The sequence below is a fragment of the Lonchura striata genome, chromosome 2, assembly GCF_046129695.1.
Source record: "Lonchura striata isolate bLonStr1 chromosome 2, bLonStr1.mat, whole genome shotgun sequence".
Lineage (NCBI taxonomy): Eukaryota > Metazoa > Chordata > Aves > Passeriformes > Estrildidae > Lonchura > Lonchura striata.
This window is the reverse complement of record NC_134604.1, coordinates 84,493,077-84,512,210: the sequence shown is the minus strand read 5'-3', so window position 1 is coordinate 84,512,210 and position 19,134 is coordinate 84,493,077. Positions and strand designations below refer to the sequence as shown.

Here is a 19,134-nt window from a genome sequence, read left to right as displayed (position 1 = left end):
CCAGCTGTATTGCTGCCAGAGGGATCTCCAGCCCACCTCTGCAATGGCAGGATGTGTTCTGTTCTTGCCCTCCCTGGAAGATGCTGAGTGATAGCTGAGAGAGGAGGTTCATAAATGCAAGCATCTGACCTTGGCTGCCATTTGAAGAGAGTGAACTTGTTTCTGGAAATAAAAGTGGATTCTTGGATTTACCGCAGGAGTGATTACGTGTCCCCCAGTTTTCAGGCAATGTGCACGACTCCCGGCAGAGGCCAAGCTTTCCCAGTGTGCAGCCACACAGCGCCTGGCTGAGCGTCCGGCTCTGCCCCTGACATTGACCCGGCAGGGTGGATGGAGCCGCAGCTCCAGGTCACAGCGGCGGCTGTAAGGGCAGCCTTGACCCCCGCCTGGTCCTGCCGTCGCAACATCCCTCCGTCGGGCGGACCGGGAAGCCAACGTGAATTTTTAGAAACCCCACGGGAAAGCGAGAGCGCTGGAAAGAAGCGCTGCTCCCACACCAGAAACACTGGCCCGGCGGGACCCGCGTGTCCTGCACAATATATAACACAATATAACCCTCTGCACGTCTTTCCGCATCCCTTCGCCCTGCTGTCATCCTCTCCTCCTTCCACATCCTTGTGCACATTTCTCCACATCCCCCTGGTCTCCGCATCCCCCTACACCTCGTCCCGCACCCCTGCCCATGAAGGCTCGCAGCTCCGAGCCTCGCCCGCTGTCTGCCGCCGCCGGGGACCCGCCGCAGCGGCACTGGGGGCGCGGGGAAGGGCGGCCCGGCGGCCGCGGCGTCCCGCTGCTGCCGCGCCCGCGCGGGACGCGCGCCAGGAGCCGCGGCCCCGCCGCCCGGAGCCGCCCCCGGCGCGGCGCAGCGCGGCGCAGGGCGGGTCCCGGCGCAGAGCCGCCGCCGGGAGCGCTGGGCCCGGCAGCGCCGCGCCTGCAGCTCTCGCCGGGGCCATGCGGATGGCGGTCGGTGCGGCAGCGGGCGAGGGGGCGGCGCAGAGCCCCGGCCCCGCCGCCGTGTCGCTGGGCTTGAGCGTGGCCGTGGTCTCCAGCCTGGTGAACGGCTCCACCTTCGTCCTGCAGAAGAAGGGGATCGTGCGGGCCCGCGGGAGAGGTAAGGGCCCGGCGCTGCGGTGGCGGCGGGTGGCAGCGCCCCTCCCCGGGCTCCCGCCGCCCCCCGGGAACCTCCCGGGAACCTCCCGGGAACCTCCCGGGTGCCGGGCCCCGGCCCCGGCCGCCTCCCTCGCCCCGCAGCCCTTCCCCGCGCTGCGGCGGCGCCGGCCCGGAGCCGGCAGCGCCGCCGAGGGACCCGGCCCGCCCGAGGGGAGGGAGGACGGGCTTGTCAGAGCCTGGGGGGGGTGGCCGTGTCGCCTGGTGTGCGGGACACCTTCCCGGCGTCTGCACCGGGGAGCCGGCTTCAGTTTGTCACCTTAAGCGCGTTTGACATCAGAGGTCCATGGCTGGATGGAGGCGCAAGGGGGGTGATAAATGAGCGGAGAGGCCGCAGGTGGGGTCAGTCGGGATGTATTAGCGGGGCAGCTGCGAGCGGTTGTTAACTGCGCATCAGCAACAGCTGTATGATGTATGGTCAGCGCGCTGGGCTGTCGCGCTGTAACACAGCACTGGGAACTTGTGTGTTGTCTGCACTTCTGTCCATACACAGGTTCTTCTTTCATGTATTCGTGGGACTTTACCACCAGTTTCTGTGGTAAAGTTTTTTTGGATAGTTTCCTGCCATGAACAGCACCAGCACATCTCGTCACTTGTTATTCCAGCACTTCCAGAGACACACGCAAGTTGTATCAGTCACATGGTGGTTTCCTCTTTTTGAGAAGAGACAGAGCAGTAACATGAAATAATTTATTACTTAAATTTTTCATATGGAAACCCCACACTTCATTATTATTTCCTGAGGTGAACTTATTCAGGAGCTGCCTCTGCTGTCTAGACAGTTTAGCCAAAACAAAGCTGTAATTTCACAAGTGTGAAGGTCTTCTGAATTTTATTTTGAACTTTGAGCTCCCCAAAGCATGTAGCTGAACAGCATTTGCTAGTTGCATCTTCATGCTTTGAATATAGGAAAATGCAATTTAAAAAAAATTATTTGTTTTTAGTATCATGCTTTTGTGTAAGGGAAAGACTGTAAACACAGGTTGCATCATGCCTTTGAATTGTATTACTGTGGTCAGTAGCCATTTGTTTTTGTAGGTGATGGCGTCTGTGTATGAGCATGTGTCCATAAGTTCTATGAACTCTTTTTTGTAAAAAATCCTTCTTAGTTCCAGGAAAAAGTATTTTCTCGGTATACGTTGCACATCTATAAATATGTACATATACAAATAATATACAAATAAGTATTATATATATATTTGTTTGTACTTGTATTTCCATTGCCTGCTGCATCTAGCATGTTCAGGATGAATGCAGTGGAGAAAAGCAAGCTTGGAACTATGTCACTATAACCTGGCAGCCTAATCTAAAAAGTATTTTTTGCTTTTTCTGCAATGATCTTACATCTAAAGGCATCAGACAAACTTTTGTTTTGCAAGCATAGTCTCCCTTTCCCGCCAAGATGGCTGTAACCCATGTTTTGATTGTGCACAAAGAGATGATGTTTGCATCATAAATACAAACTTTTTTTTTTTTTTTTTTTTTTTTTTTTTTTTTTTTTTTTTTTGTAAGGGAAACAGTGAGCAAACACAAGAGAAAAATAATTTTGCCTCCCAAGGCAGCTGGAGGAAGTTTCCATTTTGAGTGTACTTACTGAAGAGCTTTCAGTGGAGCACTGGGTTAAGTGAGTGATGGGCATGTGCCTGCTTTCTCAGTGTTAGCAGCTGTAAATTTTCCTGTTTTGAAGATACTACTGGTGTTTGTGCATCTTGCTGAGCATTTTGTAGTTCTTTCTCTTGGCATGCTCAGTGAGGAGGCATCCAGGAAAATACCCCAGGTTTCCCTGTATTTCATGTTATCAAGCAGTAGGGATCCGCCTTGAATCTAGCAGTTGGAGCTGTGAGCCTGAGATGGCCAGTGTCAAATGATGTCTTCTTTCCATTGTCTTCAGCAGGTGTTGTATAATTAACAAGGAGGCACTTCACGTCTCTTCTGTCTTGTCTCTTGAATCAATAATATAGTATTGATGTAATTAGCAATCCTTGTCTAGTTAGAAACAGCAGTGGGTGACAAATATTTTGCAAAGTTACCCTACTTGAGTCAATATTTTCTACAATTTCTGCCCCCAGCAGTGGTTTTATTTTATATGCAATAAAAAAAGTCTAAAAAATTACTACGCCCACTCTAAAGCTGGCCATTTTCATTAGTCATATTTCATCTCTTTTCAATTGTATAGTGTGATTTCCAAGTGCTTAATACTTTCTCTGTCTCTAGAGTTAGTGATGACTGTGTTTTTCTTCCATTTGGGATTTCAGGGTAGGTACAATATTTCCTACTACTCCAGCAGCTTTTGAGAGGGCATCTTCCCAAATTATTGCAGAGCTGTTTTGCTCGAAAGAGGAGCAAAATATAGGAGTGTGACTTGATGCCAAGGTTGTGCCCAGAGAAGGCCATGCTTCAGTTTAGGAAGTGGTTATGAGCCCTGATGTTCTACAGAAGCAGAACTTCTGTGGTACACAGGCTCCACCTGGGCACATCCCAAGGCAAGAGCTTATAATATGACAGTGAAAATAATCATCCTCCAGTTTGGGAGGCACTAAGGACAATGCAGAATTTTTACTCCTCACTGAAACAGTGAGCTGTGTTAGGAATTCAGAGGCTGTTGTAGCACTTCCCAATGCTTAAATGCAGGAGGATCAGGCAACACCATGATCCTGTCAAACCTGTGTACCAAAATTGCCAAAACAATTTCCCAGCTGCAATTTTTCTGCTACAGTTTCACTGAGGTTGTGTTAGCAAACTAGCTGAGCCAATTCATGTTCTGTGTCCATAGGTTTACAGTTCTCCTAGAAGTGATTCTAATTCCTATGTTTAAATGTCACCCTCAGAAGCACTTGGTGATATTTTGGATGCTTTTCTACACAATACTGCATTAGTATCACATAGGTACTTCAAACTGGGAACCAGAACTTCTGACTAACACCTTATCTTAAGAAGGTCTTACTTGGAAACATAAGCCAAATCCAATATTCTCTCTATTTTTTTTTTTAATCTCAGATTCAGTTGCCTTGAAGAATAGGTTTAAGATTAAGGTCTTTAATAATCGAGAGTGTTGTTTCATAGTTCCAATATTTTGATTTCATATTTTTCTGATACATTTTCCTATACTTCCAGGTACTTCATACTTAACTGATATAGTATGGTGGTCGGGCACTATTGCAAGTAAGTATCTTTAAAAAATTAAATTTTTTTTTTAAAGAGAGCTTTGCTTAGATGATGATAGGAGACATCAGGAAATCTGGGTTCTCGTCTTGAATCTTACACTCCCTTTTCAAGGAATTTTCATCCCTAGAAATATTCCACTTTTAGTAAACTCTTACTATGGCTACCATGCCTGGTGGTGTTTGCAGAGGCAAAGAGCTGGGACAAACGTAAGTCAGACATCTTTTGGTACTTGCAGCCCTTGGCAGCCACATACTGCTCTGACTCTAGGTTCCTGTATGGTTTGTGTCTCTGTACTGCACTGGCCAGCTCAGTTTTTAATAAAAGTCAAAGCTGAATTAAAAATTGTTGCTCTGCACAAAAGGGCTCATTGAGCACATGTTATGTTGTAGATCAGAAAGCATTTAACCAGCCTCCATTAAAAAAAAAAACCCAAAATGCTTTTGGTTTCTTGTTCAACTGATAGAGTTTTGCTTTTAATTGGCAAGATTAATGCAAAGCCTTCTGTAGTGCTGATATGAGATCAGTGTAATTTTACCCTTAATATCTTTGTAGCTCTGCTAACACCAAGTTCATTCTCTGATGTGAATCTGGAGCATGGGGAGCAACTAGCTTTCTCCCCTTACACATCAGCCTGCCCACAAGCTTAGAATCATACCGCACCTTTAGACTCTAATCCAGCCTTTTGTGAATTATTTGGAAAGTTCTGATGCTCTTTCTGAGAAGTATATGAGTCCAGTTGTGCCCCTGGTTTTGTGGTAGCAAGGTAAGTCCCTGATTTGTGGTTTTGTTATCTTGAAGCTATGCAGAAGGAATGAAAACCAATCGATCCCATTGAAGGACAAAGGTCACAGCAAGTGTAGAAGCCAACAGAGCTTCAGAAGGAAAATCCTCAGCTCTCAGCTCATTTAACCTAAGTTTAAGTAGTTCTTTGACAGCTTCCTCCCCTGACAGGATCACTACTGCCTAAGTAGAAGTAAATCTGTGCATCAGTCACTGTTTATTACTCCTGAGGCTCCTGAATTTGAGAATTCATCATTTAATCTCTAGCAGAAGGAGTTAAAAAAAGGGAGGTTTTATTACAGGACTTATCTTTGGTGAATCAGAGAAAACAATTTCATGCTTAAAAGAGTTGACAGAATTTAATTAAGGCAAAACAGCTGAAGGGAATGGCATCAGTTGGCTTTTTTGCAGTAGCTAGACACAGGTATTTCAAAACAAAACCTTAGTAGCTTTACCGAGGAACCGAGCAAGAGGAATTATTTGTGGATATTACAGATTCACAATGGCAGCACAGTCACAAACAGCAATAGCAAGGGCCAGGGTACCTATGGGATGCAGAGAAAGGTGCTATTAGGGGAAAAGTGTTACTTGTGGAATTAGCAATACCCCCAGTTATCTGGGTGAAATGATAACAGTTGACATCATTTTCTCAAGCAGAGAATTTGGAGTTTGGATGACTAACAAAAGCCACATAAACTCTCTCAACTTGTTCAGATGGTGAATAAGTGTTTCTGTGTTGGCATGCTGACTCAGCATAATGATGCCCAACTGTTTGGGGGCCCTGGGATTCACTGGATTACTGAAGACTTCAGAGGAAGGGCTGCACATTCTGCTAAGGGATTTTTCCCTACTCTGTAGTCAAAAGAGTGATTGCAGCATATGTACAGGTATTTCAATGATCATTAAACTAATTAATTGGCTAATTAATTAGTTTCAGTGCAGGTTTTGATAGCAGCATAGATGTGGCTGGTTCTTATAGTGAAAACATCTGCATTAGTGTTGTATTACAGATGGGGAGTACACTTGTGAAGTGCATCTCCTGTTTGTCACCATAGATTGGGCTGTATTTAACATTTCATAGCAGAGCTGGGGCTCCTAACCTGGTCTTTAAAATGAAAGTAGGTTGGAAGATGAATTCTAGGAACATACTTAATGTACTTGATGCATGTGAGCTGCAAATAGACTTGAAGTTAGTGGGAGCAGGCTGAAGTTAGTCTGAAATAAACCCCCTGGCATGCCTAGAATAGATATCCTTTGCTGTACAGGTCTACTCTTGGTCTCCTTGCTAATGGAAACATGCCAGTGTGCATCAGGTTTTTTGTTGCAGTAACTTCAAGGGTACTGGTACTTGTTTATCATATTAAAAGCTTGGTGTGCCTTCACAAACTGAAGTCATGTCTTGACTTAACAGCACTCTGATGTATCTGATGAGGAATTTCTGTTCAGAGATGACTGGATAGGTTGGCAGCAAAGGTCCTCAACATCAGGTAGATGGTAACAATCACTGAGATTCTTTTTTTTAATTGATGTTAACTAGTCCTGGTCTGTCATTTGTAGTGGTAAGGGACTGTTAGTACTACTGGTTATTACTACATGGTGATATGGAAAATCTCCAGTAAGATCAGTTGCCTTACAATATGTTCCATGTGACTGAAACTTTGGAGATCTACGTTATGGATTGATGTTTGTCCATCTGTTAAAGAGTTCTTCCAACAAAAAGTTAAGACACTTGATCTCCAAAAAAAAGCAACCTTTTGTCCGAGTCATTTGGAAATGTATGAAATCTGCAGAAATGCAGAGTGCACCATTCTCCATCCAAGATCTGCCCCAATGCCTTCAGATGCCTTGAAGATAATGCCAGAGTTGCTGCATAGATCTCCAAACAGCCTGAGGCTGATAACCGAGTTACTCTGTTCCCAGGGACAGGGAGAGACCACCACTGTCTTTTGTGCCTTCGAAATGCTGTTCATCAATTTCTCCATCTCACTCCTGCATATAGAGAAAGCCTCGGTGAATTTAATTAGTATAATTTTTCCACACTCTGCAGTTTTGTGAGTTTGTTTGTCTCCTTCATATTTTCTGTAGGCTACACAGGTCTTCAGCTCTACTGATAATGTGAGCTAAATTGGTAAATTAATTAACATTTGCAGAATGCTTTGCAGATGTAAAAAATTGGGTGATCGTAATGATATTTGATAGTTGAGGGCAGTGCCAGCCTGAGCACAAATACATCTTGGATTCTTGAAATGTTTTTAAATGCTGATAATGGCTTTTAACTGCAACTGGAAATTTGAGCAGTATGTAATTTGTGCTCAATCTCTAGCTTCTTGCCAATTACCACAGACCCTGTAACTATGCAAGTTGACCTATTATAAACTTGCCAGCACTTGCAAAACCATCCAGCTTTTATTTTTTATCTGAAAACTTGAACACAACTGTTTTCACAGCTGTGATGTGCAACACTGTGGTATATCTTGGAATTTGCTTTTACTGGAGGAAAGAAAAATAACGTTGAGGCTGTTACTGTGTTTTGTCAGGCATGTTCTTTTTACAGTCAGGAATGACTCTGGATGTTACACAGTGTTATGAAAAGTTGATGTAGTATATTGAAGAGCCCTTATGCATGTGCTTAGTGTTTCAGTAGAAGATTCCTCAGCACTGTCTCCATTTCCCCCAAAAATACTAGCACTGCTATTAGGAACTATAATCAAGTACTTTTGTTTTACGTGAATGCATATTCTAAAGATGAAACCATGGATTAGATATACTTTTACTCCTCATTCAAATATTTGAGTGTAATACTGAGATTATAATCCATGAGTGTTTCTAATTCATAGTTTTATTTATATTTGACTAAGAGAAGTTACAAATTAGATTATTTACTGTGCCCACTTGGATAATCTTGTGTGGCAAATATAAATCCTGTATTAACAAATACAACACTATAGAAAATTTCCAGCCATTTTGTTTATGTGCAAAATTAACAGAACTAAGAAAATTGTAACATCTGTTTTCCAGTTAGGTCAGTCTTTCCCAAACAGTATTGGGCAAGTTTTGATTACTTATTTTTACAAAGGAGTTTAAAGGCTTATTTCTGGTTCTCTTGACAGTGGCACTGGGTCAAATAGGGAATTTCTTGGCCTACACTGCAGTCCCAACTGTGCTAGTGACGCCCTTGGGAGCTCTTGGCGTTCCATTTGGGTAAGAGTTTGCTTTTCTTGTTCTTATCTGGATGTCATTACTATTTAATAAAATGTCAGATGGACTCTGTGCTCCCTGGAGATCCACTGAGAAATGTTAGGCTTATGGCTGTTCATGATGTGTTACAATGTCACCTACTCCTATTTTTCCCCAGGAAAGTATGGCTGGGGGAAGGCAGTGGTGAAGAAGGGTTTTCCTGAATATCTTCTGCTTTTAGCTTTCACTATTATTTGGAACAGATAAACTTTTTTTTTTTTTTCCCCTCCCTTGTCTGTGGTTATTCTGGACTCTTCTGCCTGTCTCTTGTTCACAGTTCCCTTACTATGCTGATCTTTCCTTTTGTCTCACAGTCTTTCTCTACCCAGCTATCCACAGCTGTGGATAGCTCACTTGTGTTTATTGATACTGATTTCATTTCATTGGATCTGGCCTCTTTCCAAGGAGAAAAACTCAAGAGAGTTCCTTGTACACGCATGCCCCCAACTTCTTAGAAGTTATGTTTGTGATAGGCACAGAAAAGGCAGTGAGTTTAAAGAGTTTAATATGTAATGAATATTTTGTGAATAGATGAGCTACAGTTGTGGAACCACTGCAGTAAAAAAGCACAACTCTTTGAAAACAAAGCCTTGAGATTTTTCTGTTGCCTGCTGAATTGTGACTACACTGATCATCTGCTTCAGAGTGTAGATGGCATTGCTTCATGTCCCTCTTTAGTTCTATGACTATGAAGCACACTGATGGTGCTCTAAGTACCACCTATTATTTTTTTTGCTTACTTTGGTCAACTACATATCTGAGCCCAGCCCTGGGATCTTTGTAACCAAAGGTTACTTTTATCTCATGACTGCTTAGCACCTATGAAATGGGCCTTTTTGTCAGCTCATCAAATTGGTAGTGCGTAGATGTCTGCCTCTGGGGCCAGATGTCTGGTTTGAGAGGTTTTGGTTGTTTGGGGAGGGGTTTGAGGGGGTGATGTGGTTTTGTTTTTTGGGGTGTTGTGGCTAGGAGTTTTGTTGGGATTTTTGTCTTGTTTTGTTGTGTTGTTTTGGGTTTTTTCCCCTAAGGTGAGATGTCAAGTATTGAGTAAAACTGGAAATGGATTAATCTTTCCTCAGGTAAGTCATAAACACATTTTGAGAATTTATCAGTTTTTGATAATACTCCTTTAAAGGGGAAATTCATATGGCACAGCACTGTCAAACATTATTAACAGGATGTAGTCAAATTTCTATTTTTCTTCCTCTTTTCAAAGGTCCATCTTAGCTTCTTACCTGCTGAAAGAGAAGCTGAATATTCTTGGCAAGCTGGGGTGTTTGCTGAGCTGTGCTGGGTCTGTTGTTCTCATTATCCATTCCCCAAAGTCCGAGAGTGTAACGACTCAGGCTGAGCTTGAAGAGAAGCTTACAAATCCAGGTAATTTGTTTTTTCATTAATTCATAATGATTTTCTGAGGTTGAGCAGGAGCATGCTTGAGGAAGAGGCTTACCACTTCTACCAGGTAGGGAAACTGACTTATGAAGAAGTCATGACATGACAGAGGCAGATCAGTACAGGTTTTGTGTAAGAAAACTATGCCCCACTCTTCTTAGAACTTGTCGTATTTATTGGGACATGTGTGCAGAAAGGAGAGCATGGATACTTTTGAAAACATTATCCTGCACAGCAAGCTCAGACAATGGCCAGTTGAACTTGTAATTTTGTAACATTATGAAAGACTGTATCTTGCTATTTAGAAATGAAAAGTATAAATCTAGGACCTCCATTTAAGTTGTTTTATACAAACCAAAAAATACTGTCTTTCTTCTCTCCTTTATTTCTCCATGGTTTTTAAATTAAAAGTTTATACTGAATACCGGTTATGTGCCGAGATTTATTTACACAACAAAGGTATGTAGAAATAGGCTGTTGAGACATATGCTGAAATGCCTGTTCTTTCTCACCAGCTGGTGAGACACATACTGGTACTAATATGTTCCAGGCCAATTTTTATTTTTCTTGCTTAAGAGCTAAACTGCTTTGTTTTTTGTGGTTTTTTTTTAAGTGAGAGATACTCAAACCTAGTAACATCAGCTATTCAAAACGTCTGCAAACAAAGAAAAAAAAAAATTTTGTCTTAGTTTACCATTTAAATCTGAACAAAATGCATTGGCTATGTATTTTTTAAAAACTGTAAAGCATGAAATGTCCTTCACTGGTCTTATACATGTAGTGATGGTATAATGTAAATAATATGGCCTCATGTTTGTTGTCTCTACTCATGTGCTCACCTTAGTGGGATCTAACTTTATGTTTAAGCTCTTTGCTGGATCCACACACTGTGCCTTAATGATTATGAATGAGGTGTTATCCTTCTGTCTGTCTTAGGAGACTTTAAAGAGTATAGTGCTAATGGAAAAGAGAATAAGATTAAAAATGCTATCTGAAATCCATTTCAAATGTGCCGCAGTGTGTAATTTTCTACATTTGTTTTTCCCAAAGAACATGACAACATCAATCGTGGATGCCAATATTTCTGGAAGCTCAGTGATTTGGGTCTATCTTCAATAGCAAATCTTAATTGTGATGTATACCTCAAAGCCACTGCTAGGACATGATTTGCCTGCTAAAATCTTTAGAAGACCAAGAGTTCTTATCTTGATACTGTTTGTTTTCTTTTTGTTTTCCAGTTTTCGTGGGTTATCTCTGCATAGTGCTGCTAATGCTTCTCCTGCTTATCTTCTGGATAGCTCCAGCTCATGGACCTACTAATATTATGGTTTACATCAGTATTTGCTCTCTGTTGGGCAGTTTCACTGTTCCCAGCACAAAAGGCATTGGGCTGGCTGCTCAAGATATCTTTCACAATAACCCATCAAGCCAAAGGGCTCTGTACCTCTGTCTGGTACTTCTGGCAGTATTAGGATGTAGCATTATCATTCAGTTCAGATACATCAATAAAGCACTGGAGTGTTTTGACTCCTCTGTGTTTGGTGCCATCTACTATGTTGTGTTTACCACCCTAGTCCTGCTGGCTTCAGCCATCCTTTTCAGGGAATGGAGTAATGTAGGAGTCGTAGATTTTTTGGGCATGGCTTGTGGATTCACCACAGTGTCTATTGGAATTGTTCTTATACAAGTCTTCAAGGAATTCAACTTCAATATTGGAGATTTAAACAAACCTAACATGAAGACAGATTAAAATATTTCTGAGGGGAAACTGGATGGCTCAGGGAAGGATGCAGAGCCGTTCATTTCTAGGTCACCATTTCAAATAGGATTCAGGTTGGTAACTGCCCTCTAACAATTTGGTGGCCTATGTGAAATGAATTGGAGGCCTCCATCCAGTTTCAAAGGAACAGCTGTCCATGTAACCTAGTCAACACAATAAATGACCTTAATTGGAGCTACTAATTGAGTCAGCATAGAGACCGATGTATTTCCTCACTGTAAAAGGTAGTCCATCAGAAAAGCTCTGTGAATATTCTGACAGACTTGTGTGAAAGCTTGTATTGTGACTTCTGAGGTACCATTTCTGTGGGCAGAGGACATCAGTTTCTAATGCACTCAATCTGATACCTTTCATCATAAGTGATGTATACCTTAAAATAAGAGGGGAAAAGTAAGTGGAATGGTTTGTGAATCTTGGTATAACAACGTCTTCACTGTCAAGGCTGTGAATTTGTTGGATCATGGACTGTAGATTTGTTCTTTTTAGTGACTGTCTTGGCAACTTTGTCTGCCATGTGGTGAAGACACAGGGGAATTGTAAATTGAAATCTTTATAGAGAGCTGTGGACCCTTAAATATCTTTCACTAATTACTTATCAGCTCATGGTAGTGTCCAGGTATGCATTTTTCTTTGTAACTTACATATATTAAGACATACTACATTCATCTGAGACTTTTAATTGGGAGCAGGTGGAAAGACTGTGAAGGATGTGGAAATGATGCACAGGCTCACTGCCTACATGGTGGCTCATCTGTAAGCAGCTCGGAACTGTTTCAGTGCCTTTGCAATCAAAAAATACTGCATAATTTTGAATGTATTTTTTTCAGATGGCCTATACCAGTTTAATAATTCAATTTCATTGTCTATAATATTGGACTATATTCAAATTCTAAACACATAAAGCATCTAGAAGGACCATATGTTTTTGGAAGAATTTACAAACCTGAACTGAAACCCCTGGATGCCTTGACAGCTTCTGAAAAACTCACAGTCCTAATAGGAAGAGGAGTGTTGAAATCAGTCCAGCATACTTTTAGTTTAGTTTAGTGACTAAATGCAGGAGATCATTTTGTGAAACAGCTAAAAAATAGGGACCACAAAAAGGAAATTTAAGAGAGAAGAGCATGAGATTTCTCATAGCTCAAAAAAGAAGATCTGATGTTCTTGTAACGTGGGAAAAGGAGGTTAAAGACTGAAAAAAAAAAACCCGAAAGCATTCAAAGAGCTGAGTTTTAGGTAACTGATGGGAACATTAATAGTCAGATCAGTAATTCATAGACTTGTGTGAACACTTCAGTTGTAATATTTTGACAAGAAATACAGCCAGCTTAAGCTATGATGAGGATGACTCTGAACAGCTCAGTTTAAACCATTTACAGAATATTGAGACATTAAAGAATGAAATAGTTAATTTCATGTTCTACTTATATTTGGTAGCAAAAACATCATGAGTCAAAAAGCTGAAAGCTTGAAAAGCAATTAATGTTTGTTTCCATCTAAGTACAAAAATGCAAGAGTGCAGTGCAGCTCAGCATCTCTAGTTCAGAATATCTCCCAAGAAAACAGAAAATCCCAATGTGATTACAAGACAGTATTTGAGAAAAATCAGAATATTTTATCAAGAAATGATGAATGTCATTTTGTAGCTGCCTGACAGGACCATGGATGCTGATTAGTGAGGAGTGATACTGTCTGCTCTTGTGATGTTTTTTGTTGACCTGAATTGAGATTTCCTTAAAACTCGGCCTCCATTTTCATTTAAAATGAATCTTGTAAGCCCTATTAATGGTAACAATAATTGCAAAAGTGAATCCAAAAGATTTAGTGTTCTGAAGGTATTCTTCTGAGGGAGTAAGAGCCCTACTATGTTATTTGCAAGGTTGTTTTAAAACTCCATATTGCAGGGAATGGCTCTGAGTTTGCAGAAATGTGCATTGTTATAGACCAACACACAGGAACTGGGTATCTTAATGAAATAGAATAGCTCTAATAGAGAAAAGACCATCTTCTAGGATTTTCAAATATTGTGCAAGGTTTTAGAAAGTCTTAGAATTGTAGATGAGAGTAATTGGGCTAGGAAACCTGGTAAAATTAGCCTCTGTCCAGTATTGATTGGAAGATGGCATCTTGGTTCTCAGCAAACATTCATATTTAGTCATATTAATTCCCCCTTTTTTTTCAATTGAACCTGGAATTGCACATAGGTTATAAGACCTGTACTAACCTACTTTTTAAAACAATGTTATCTCTTTTCTGAAGCAGTCAAGTTGTCTTTTCAAAATTCAGCTTCAGAGATCATGAGTTGTATGTTGGTTTTGTATTAGCCTTCAATCTCTGAAGACTTCTCTGAAAATCTTTAGGTCAGAATGGAAATTATTGTGGTCTCATCCTACTCCTTCTTTAGCCATATTTGTTTGTCTTAGTTGTTTTTAAAATTAATTATTAATTATTTATAAAGTGCCTGTCCTAGTATGTTAGATGCATATGCAAATTATTAGTAAATGTTAGATTCAGAATAACTTGATTGCCCTGTCTAAACCTTGACATTTTCTGCACCACATGAAGTTTACTTGGTAAGTGCTCACTATGCAGAGGAAGAATAAAGTAACAACCGTGTTCTGTGGTCCTCTGACCATTGTAACCACTGATAAGTATCAGCACAGTTTTCTTCTCTTCTCCCCAGCTGCTCCTCATCTGTGATGAGCTTTCTAGAAATGTCTGATTAATCTTGATGTTTAAAACAAAGATGTCAAAAGCCAGCACATAAGGTGAAAGAAATTCTCGTGGCCTTGCACATCATTTGTATCTGCAGCCTTTTACTTCTTGAATGCTAAGTAACTGGAAGCTTTATTTTTGCTACTTCGTTCAGTGTGTAGCAGTGCTCTTTCAAGTTCTGCTGTACCTGGATCTGGTTCAGTTCTAACTTTAGAAATGTATTAGCATTTTCTGTTGTCACTGTTGATATAATTCTTTACCCCTCCATCCCACGCCCTCCTCTTTCTAGGTGTCCTACCTTTTTTAGTCCCATTACTTTTCTGATTTAAAAGGAGGCACTGTAGAAGTTGAATTTTAGCTGTTCCCTCTTTTTCTCCCCTCCCCTTTGACAAGTAAGCACTTTGAATAAGACAGATAACCAAGTTCCATCATCTCAGGGAGCAAATGTGCATAGTTGTCTCCTGAGCTCTGGCATCCCTCATGGGTCTGCTTTTTTCATGTTCTCATTGTGTTATATGCATTGATAGCTGCAAGCCAGATGACTTCAGTTGTGATTCCAAACTAGAAGTGGGAGAGGCTACACATAGAAAAAGTGGGCTCATTACAGTGGTGGAATGCATTTGAATTATGTTCAAATCCACAGGAAAGGTGTTTCACTCTGTATGTCTGACTTCTGTTATACATGTCAAACATATTTACTTGGTACTCACTTGAGGATAACTCTTTAATAATTTTCCCTTCAGTGTATGGAGGATTTGCATTTGTCAATCACGATCTCTATTAGGTATCAAACACAAAACCCCCTCAAATGTTCAGTAGGAGAAAAGAAACCTTTTTGATACAACAAAAAACCACATTTGTTACACTTCAAGTACTTCTGTAAAAAAAGAAAAATATCTAAACAAGTTATCTGCTGTATTGACTTTCCAGGACTCTGTATGTGTAAATAGAGCCTATTATTAGTGAACTGCAACTAACATCAATAAGAACCTATCATCACAGTTTGACAAGTGAGGCTTCCTGTTAATAATATTGATTTTACTGGAACATATGTATTTTTCTGAAGTAACTAGCACTGAAAAATCAGAACACTGGATTAAGTTGTTGAAATACTAGAAAGTGAGCTTGAGCTTTCATTTTATTTTTAAAAAATACAGGCTTTGCATTTGAAAAAATTTGGAGTTAATAAATAAGGGGTACTTTAAATGGGAAGTTGTTTGCACATTGCAACCCCCCCCCCATCCTTTTTTCATATATATAAGACATCAAGGATTCTACAGATATTCCCTGGTTGTCTTGAGATGGTGTAACTGCTGAAGTTTTACTGTTAAATCAAGCATTATCAAATATTTATCTGTTACCTGTTATCTTTGTAATAATTCTTTGGTGCTATCTGTGGGCTTACAGAATGCAGAATTTCAATGTGTACTGTGTTAGGCACCAATGTTGTCAACAGTTATCATTACTAATGCCCAAGTGTATCAGACAGCAATGTTGAAATGTTATGGATTAAGAAATTTCTTTTTAAAAGCTGCAAATAAGTTTAGGGTTTCTTTATTGTTTGTGCTTGTGTTGGGTCCTTCCATGTCCACATCCCTCCCCAGACAGTTGCTCTATAGAGTGGAAAATATTGGAAAAGATTACACAAAAAGGGTATTTTTAAGTCAATTTTTTAAAACTGTGTAACTTTCTCTTTTTTTCTTTTTTTTTTTATTTTTTTTAATTTCCCCCCCCTCCTTTTTTTCCCTGGAATGTAAAAAGTAGTTCTAATGGGATATAGGGAAAAGGTAGTTGGCAACAAAAATACAATGCCAGATTTGGTTGCTTCAATGCTCTTGCAATATAGTTACTACAGATTACATAAAAGCGGTTTATTTTATTAGCTTCCAAATAATGTATATATAGATTTGTTAATGGCTTACAAGTCAAGCTTACTCTTTGCTTTTTAAAAAATAGTTATAGGCATGTTGTATTTGCCTTGTGTAAATTATAAAAGGCTATTTATTAAGTTTTCTGATAACTAATCTATTTATTAACCTGTATTGTTTTAAAATAAATGATTTATTTCTAGCTCAATGCTTGTTTTGTGAATTGTTTTTAGCAAATGGGGTCGGGGGGAAATCAGGTTTCCCACACACTGCTTCACAGGCTAATTCCAATTCATAAGCCTAAACTGTTTCCATTACCCTTTCATAAAATAGCAACTTTGCTTTTAATCAGAGTAGCAGATTCTTGCATGAGTACACATCAGTTGGTCTGCGAAGGGCTCAGTTGCCCTGTACCGGTACCTACCAGCAGGCTGCAGTCTTAATGTCTCCATTGGACTGAAGGTCGCTCACAGGTAGAATAAAGACTTCTCTGGCAAAAATATTTGCTGGGGCTTGTGTCACTTCAAACTGTGTATTCAGGGTTAACATGTGCTCTATTCCTGCACTGCTGTACATCGGGTACTTGCTAGAGCTTCTATTTCAAGATTTACTGCTCCACAGTTGGGTGTGCATCAAGTGGCAACAGCTGTAAAGAAGTCTGTGTCACAAGTCTAATTTACTGTCTGCAATAATAGCTCTCTGTAGAAAGAATTTCTTGGAAAATTACAGTGATTGCCCATCTCATTCTTCATCTGAAATTCCTAGCCTCTTGTATCAGGTACTGGCAAATAAATAACTTAGAGTCTCTCTCTCTGTGTGTGTGTGTGTGTGTGTCTTAGATTTTGGTTGGCTGGGTTTTTGTTTTTTTAATGGGATTTATGATTAAGAACTGCTTCATTCTGTGCATTTGTGTTTTAGGGGATGCATTGATAATATTGCCAGTCAAAATTCAAAGTTATCTTTAAACAAGGAAACTAGCTCCTCAATAATATTAAATGTATGCAGTGGAAAAAATTGGTATGTATTTTTTGTTGCAATTTTATTTTTAAAGGTATTTATGATATTAATGGAATGTACAAAGATAGACCAGAAACCTTGAAAGGCTTTCAGTTCTGCATGCAGCATCTCTGACTTTTAAGTACGTAGGATAAGGAGTCTGTATGTTGTTAGCAAGAAAATTCAGCTATCCCTGTCTTGTGCATGTCAGGAGCTAGGCCCCTAAGGTAGCAGCATTGTGGTAAAGGCAAATGTGCCATTTACACCACTGGTGTTGTTGAAAGTCTGGGACGTAATCCTAAGCATATTTTTCTCAGCAACACAGTTAATTATCTCAGCAATGCAGTTCATATTGGAAGAGCATTAAAGGCAAAAATCTCATTGTGTTGAAAGAAAAAAAAGTTCCTGTTGATTTTTGTGAGGTTTGTTCTATAAATTTAAGTCTTAAGCAGAGTCCCTTAAGTTCCTTGTGACACTGTAGATGTTGCACAGGTAGACTTACAGATGTGGTTTCTTTGTTCTGCTCAGCTGTCTTTACAAAAAAACAGCAGAGGAGTGGTCAGCAGAGACCCTGTTAAAGCTTCCTGAGGTTGTACAGGTGTATTTTTGCTCTTTGCCCTTTTAAATTTTACAAGATATTTATACACAAAGTAGATACTAAGCCCTAAAAAATCTGTCCACAGCCACACAAAAGGACCTACATTGACCACTCTCATTAAATTCCTTGGGTGCAAGGATGGTTTGTGCACCTGAGAACAGGTTAAATTAGGCAGGTTACCACCATTCTCATGCTTGGAGTTTTTGCCAGATACTCAGCAAACATGCCTGAAATTCTGTGCTGTTGTAAATTACTCTGAGATAGTTTGAGTATTTTCTATTACTGAACACGTCCCTTGGCTTTGAAATAAATATTTAATGTGACAGATTTTGTGCAAAATGGAAAGCATTGAATTTGCACTTTGAACAGTTGCACGTATGTTAAGTAGAACTTGAAGCTGAAAAAACACAAGAGAGGGGATTAACAGTACAACTGAAGTTCCACAAACGTCTAAACTGCTTAGAGGTGTTCAGTTAATATTTTTAGGTACTTATTCATTATTGTTTTAGCTTGGTTGAGAGGTGTTTTTGAAGGGAGGAGAGCAGAGGGAGACAAGAGTGGAAGGGGAAGACTAAATTGACTTGCTTCAGACATTACTTTTAAATCATACACATCAGCATTTGGCATTATCACAGGCACATGAAGTTCTTTGGCTCCTTTAAGCTTTGAATCTAGCTATCAGTACTTAGATGCTTTGCTTATACTGTACTGGTTTAGGTGGTACAGGTTTTGATCTTTTAAACCATTTGAGAAACCATTTTCACCAGCTGTTAACTTTTTCAAGGACTTCACAATTTTGATATCTTTTGGTAAAACAGAAAAGCCAGTGTCTTACTGTGTCAGTACATAGGCAATTACTGTCAATTGCTTAGCAGTTTTTTTTAATCTTAAAGTATATTTTTATATACTCACACACATACAATACTATTTTGTGAGTGCAAAGTTCATGTCAAGAATACTAGATTAGTTTTATATTGGAGAATGGAATGTTGTCTTAGAGAAAAAAATAGGCCTAACATTTTTCCATGTGCTTTGAGTGGTGTAGAATTTTAATTTTTGTTTCAGAGCGAGGGACCATTTTTAATGAGATATAACACAGCAAGTAATGTGATGAGGAGTGGCTTTGTCATGGGTATCCTGCAAGGGAAAGCCAAGATTGGTTTTGTTTCCAGGTCTTCCAGGTGTAGTAAAAATGAAGGAGCTGCTAGTGCAGACTGGGAAAATGTCAACACAAATCCTGAGAAGACTAAAAAAATAGGAACTACTATCACTAAGGGATGTGACAAAAGTCTTGAGTTTGAAGAGGCAGAGCTGAATCCTACATGTGGACCTACCACAGGTATTTTGGCAGTGTTGGTTGTTCAGATTTAATGTTACAAGGCAGCTGGGTAAAGCAATCCTCAGAGATAGTCGTGAAGAAACCAAAGAATCCTCTG

General features: G+C 40.1%; 1 protein-coding gene across 1 annotated transcript; it reads left to right on the top strand.

Moving 5' to 3' along the window:
* The first annotated feature begins 923 nt into the window (after window positions 1-923).
* On the top strand, window positions 924-16,312 carry NIPA1 (NIPA magnesium transporter 1). Its single transcript, XM_021546611.2, has 5 exons — window positions 924-1,111; window positions 4,282-4,329; window positions 8,223-8,313; window positions 9,566-9,726; window positions 10,980-16,312. Exons 1-5 carry the CDS (start codon window positions 952-954, stop codon window positions 11,489-11,491), a joined length of 972 nt encoding a protein of 323 aa, XP_021402286.1. The 5' UTR covers window positions 924-951; the 3' UTR covers window positions 11,492-16,312.
* The last annotated feature ends 2,822 nt before the right edge of the window (window positions 16,313-19,134 follow it).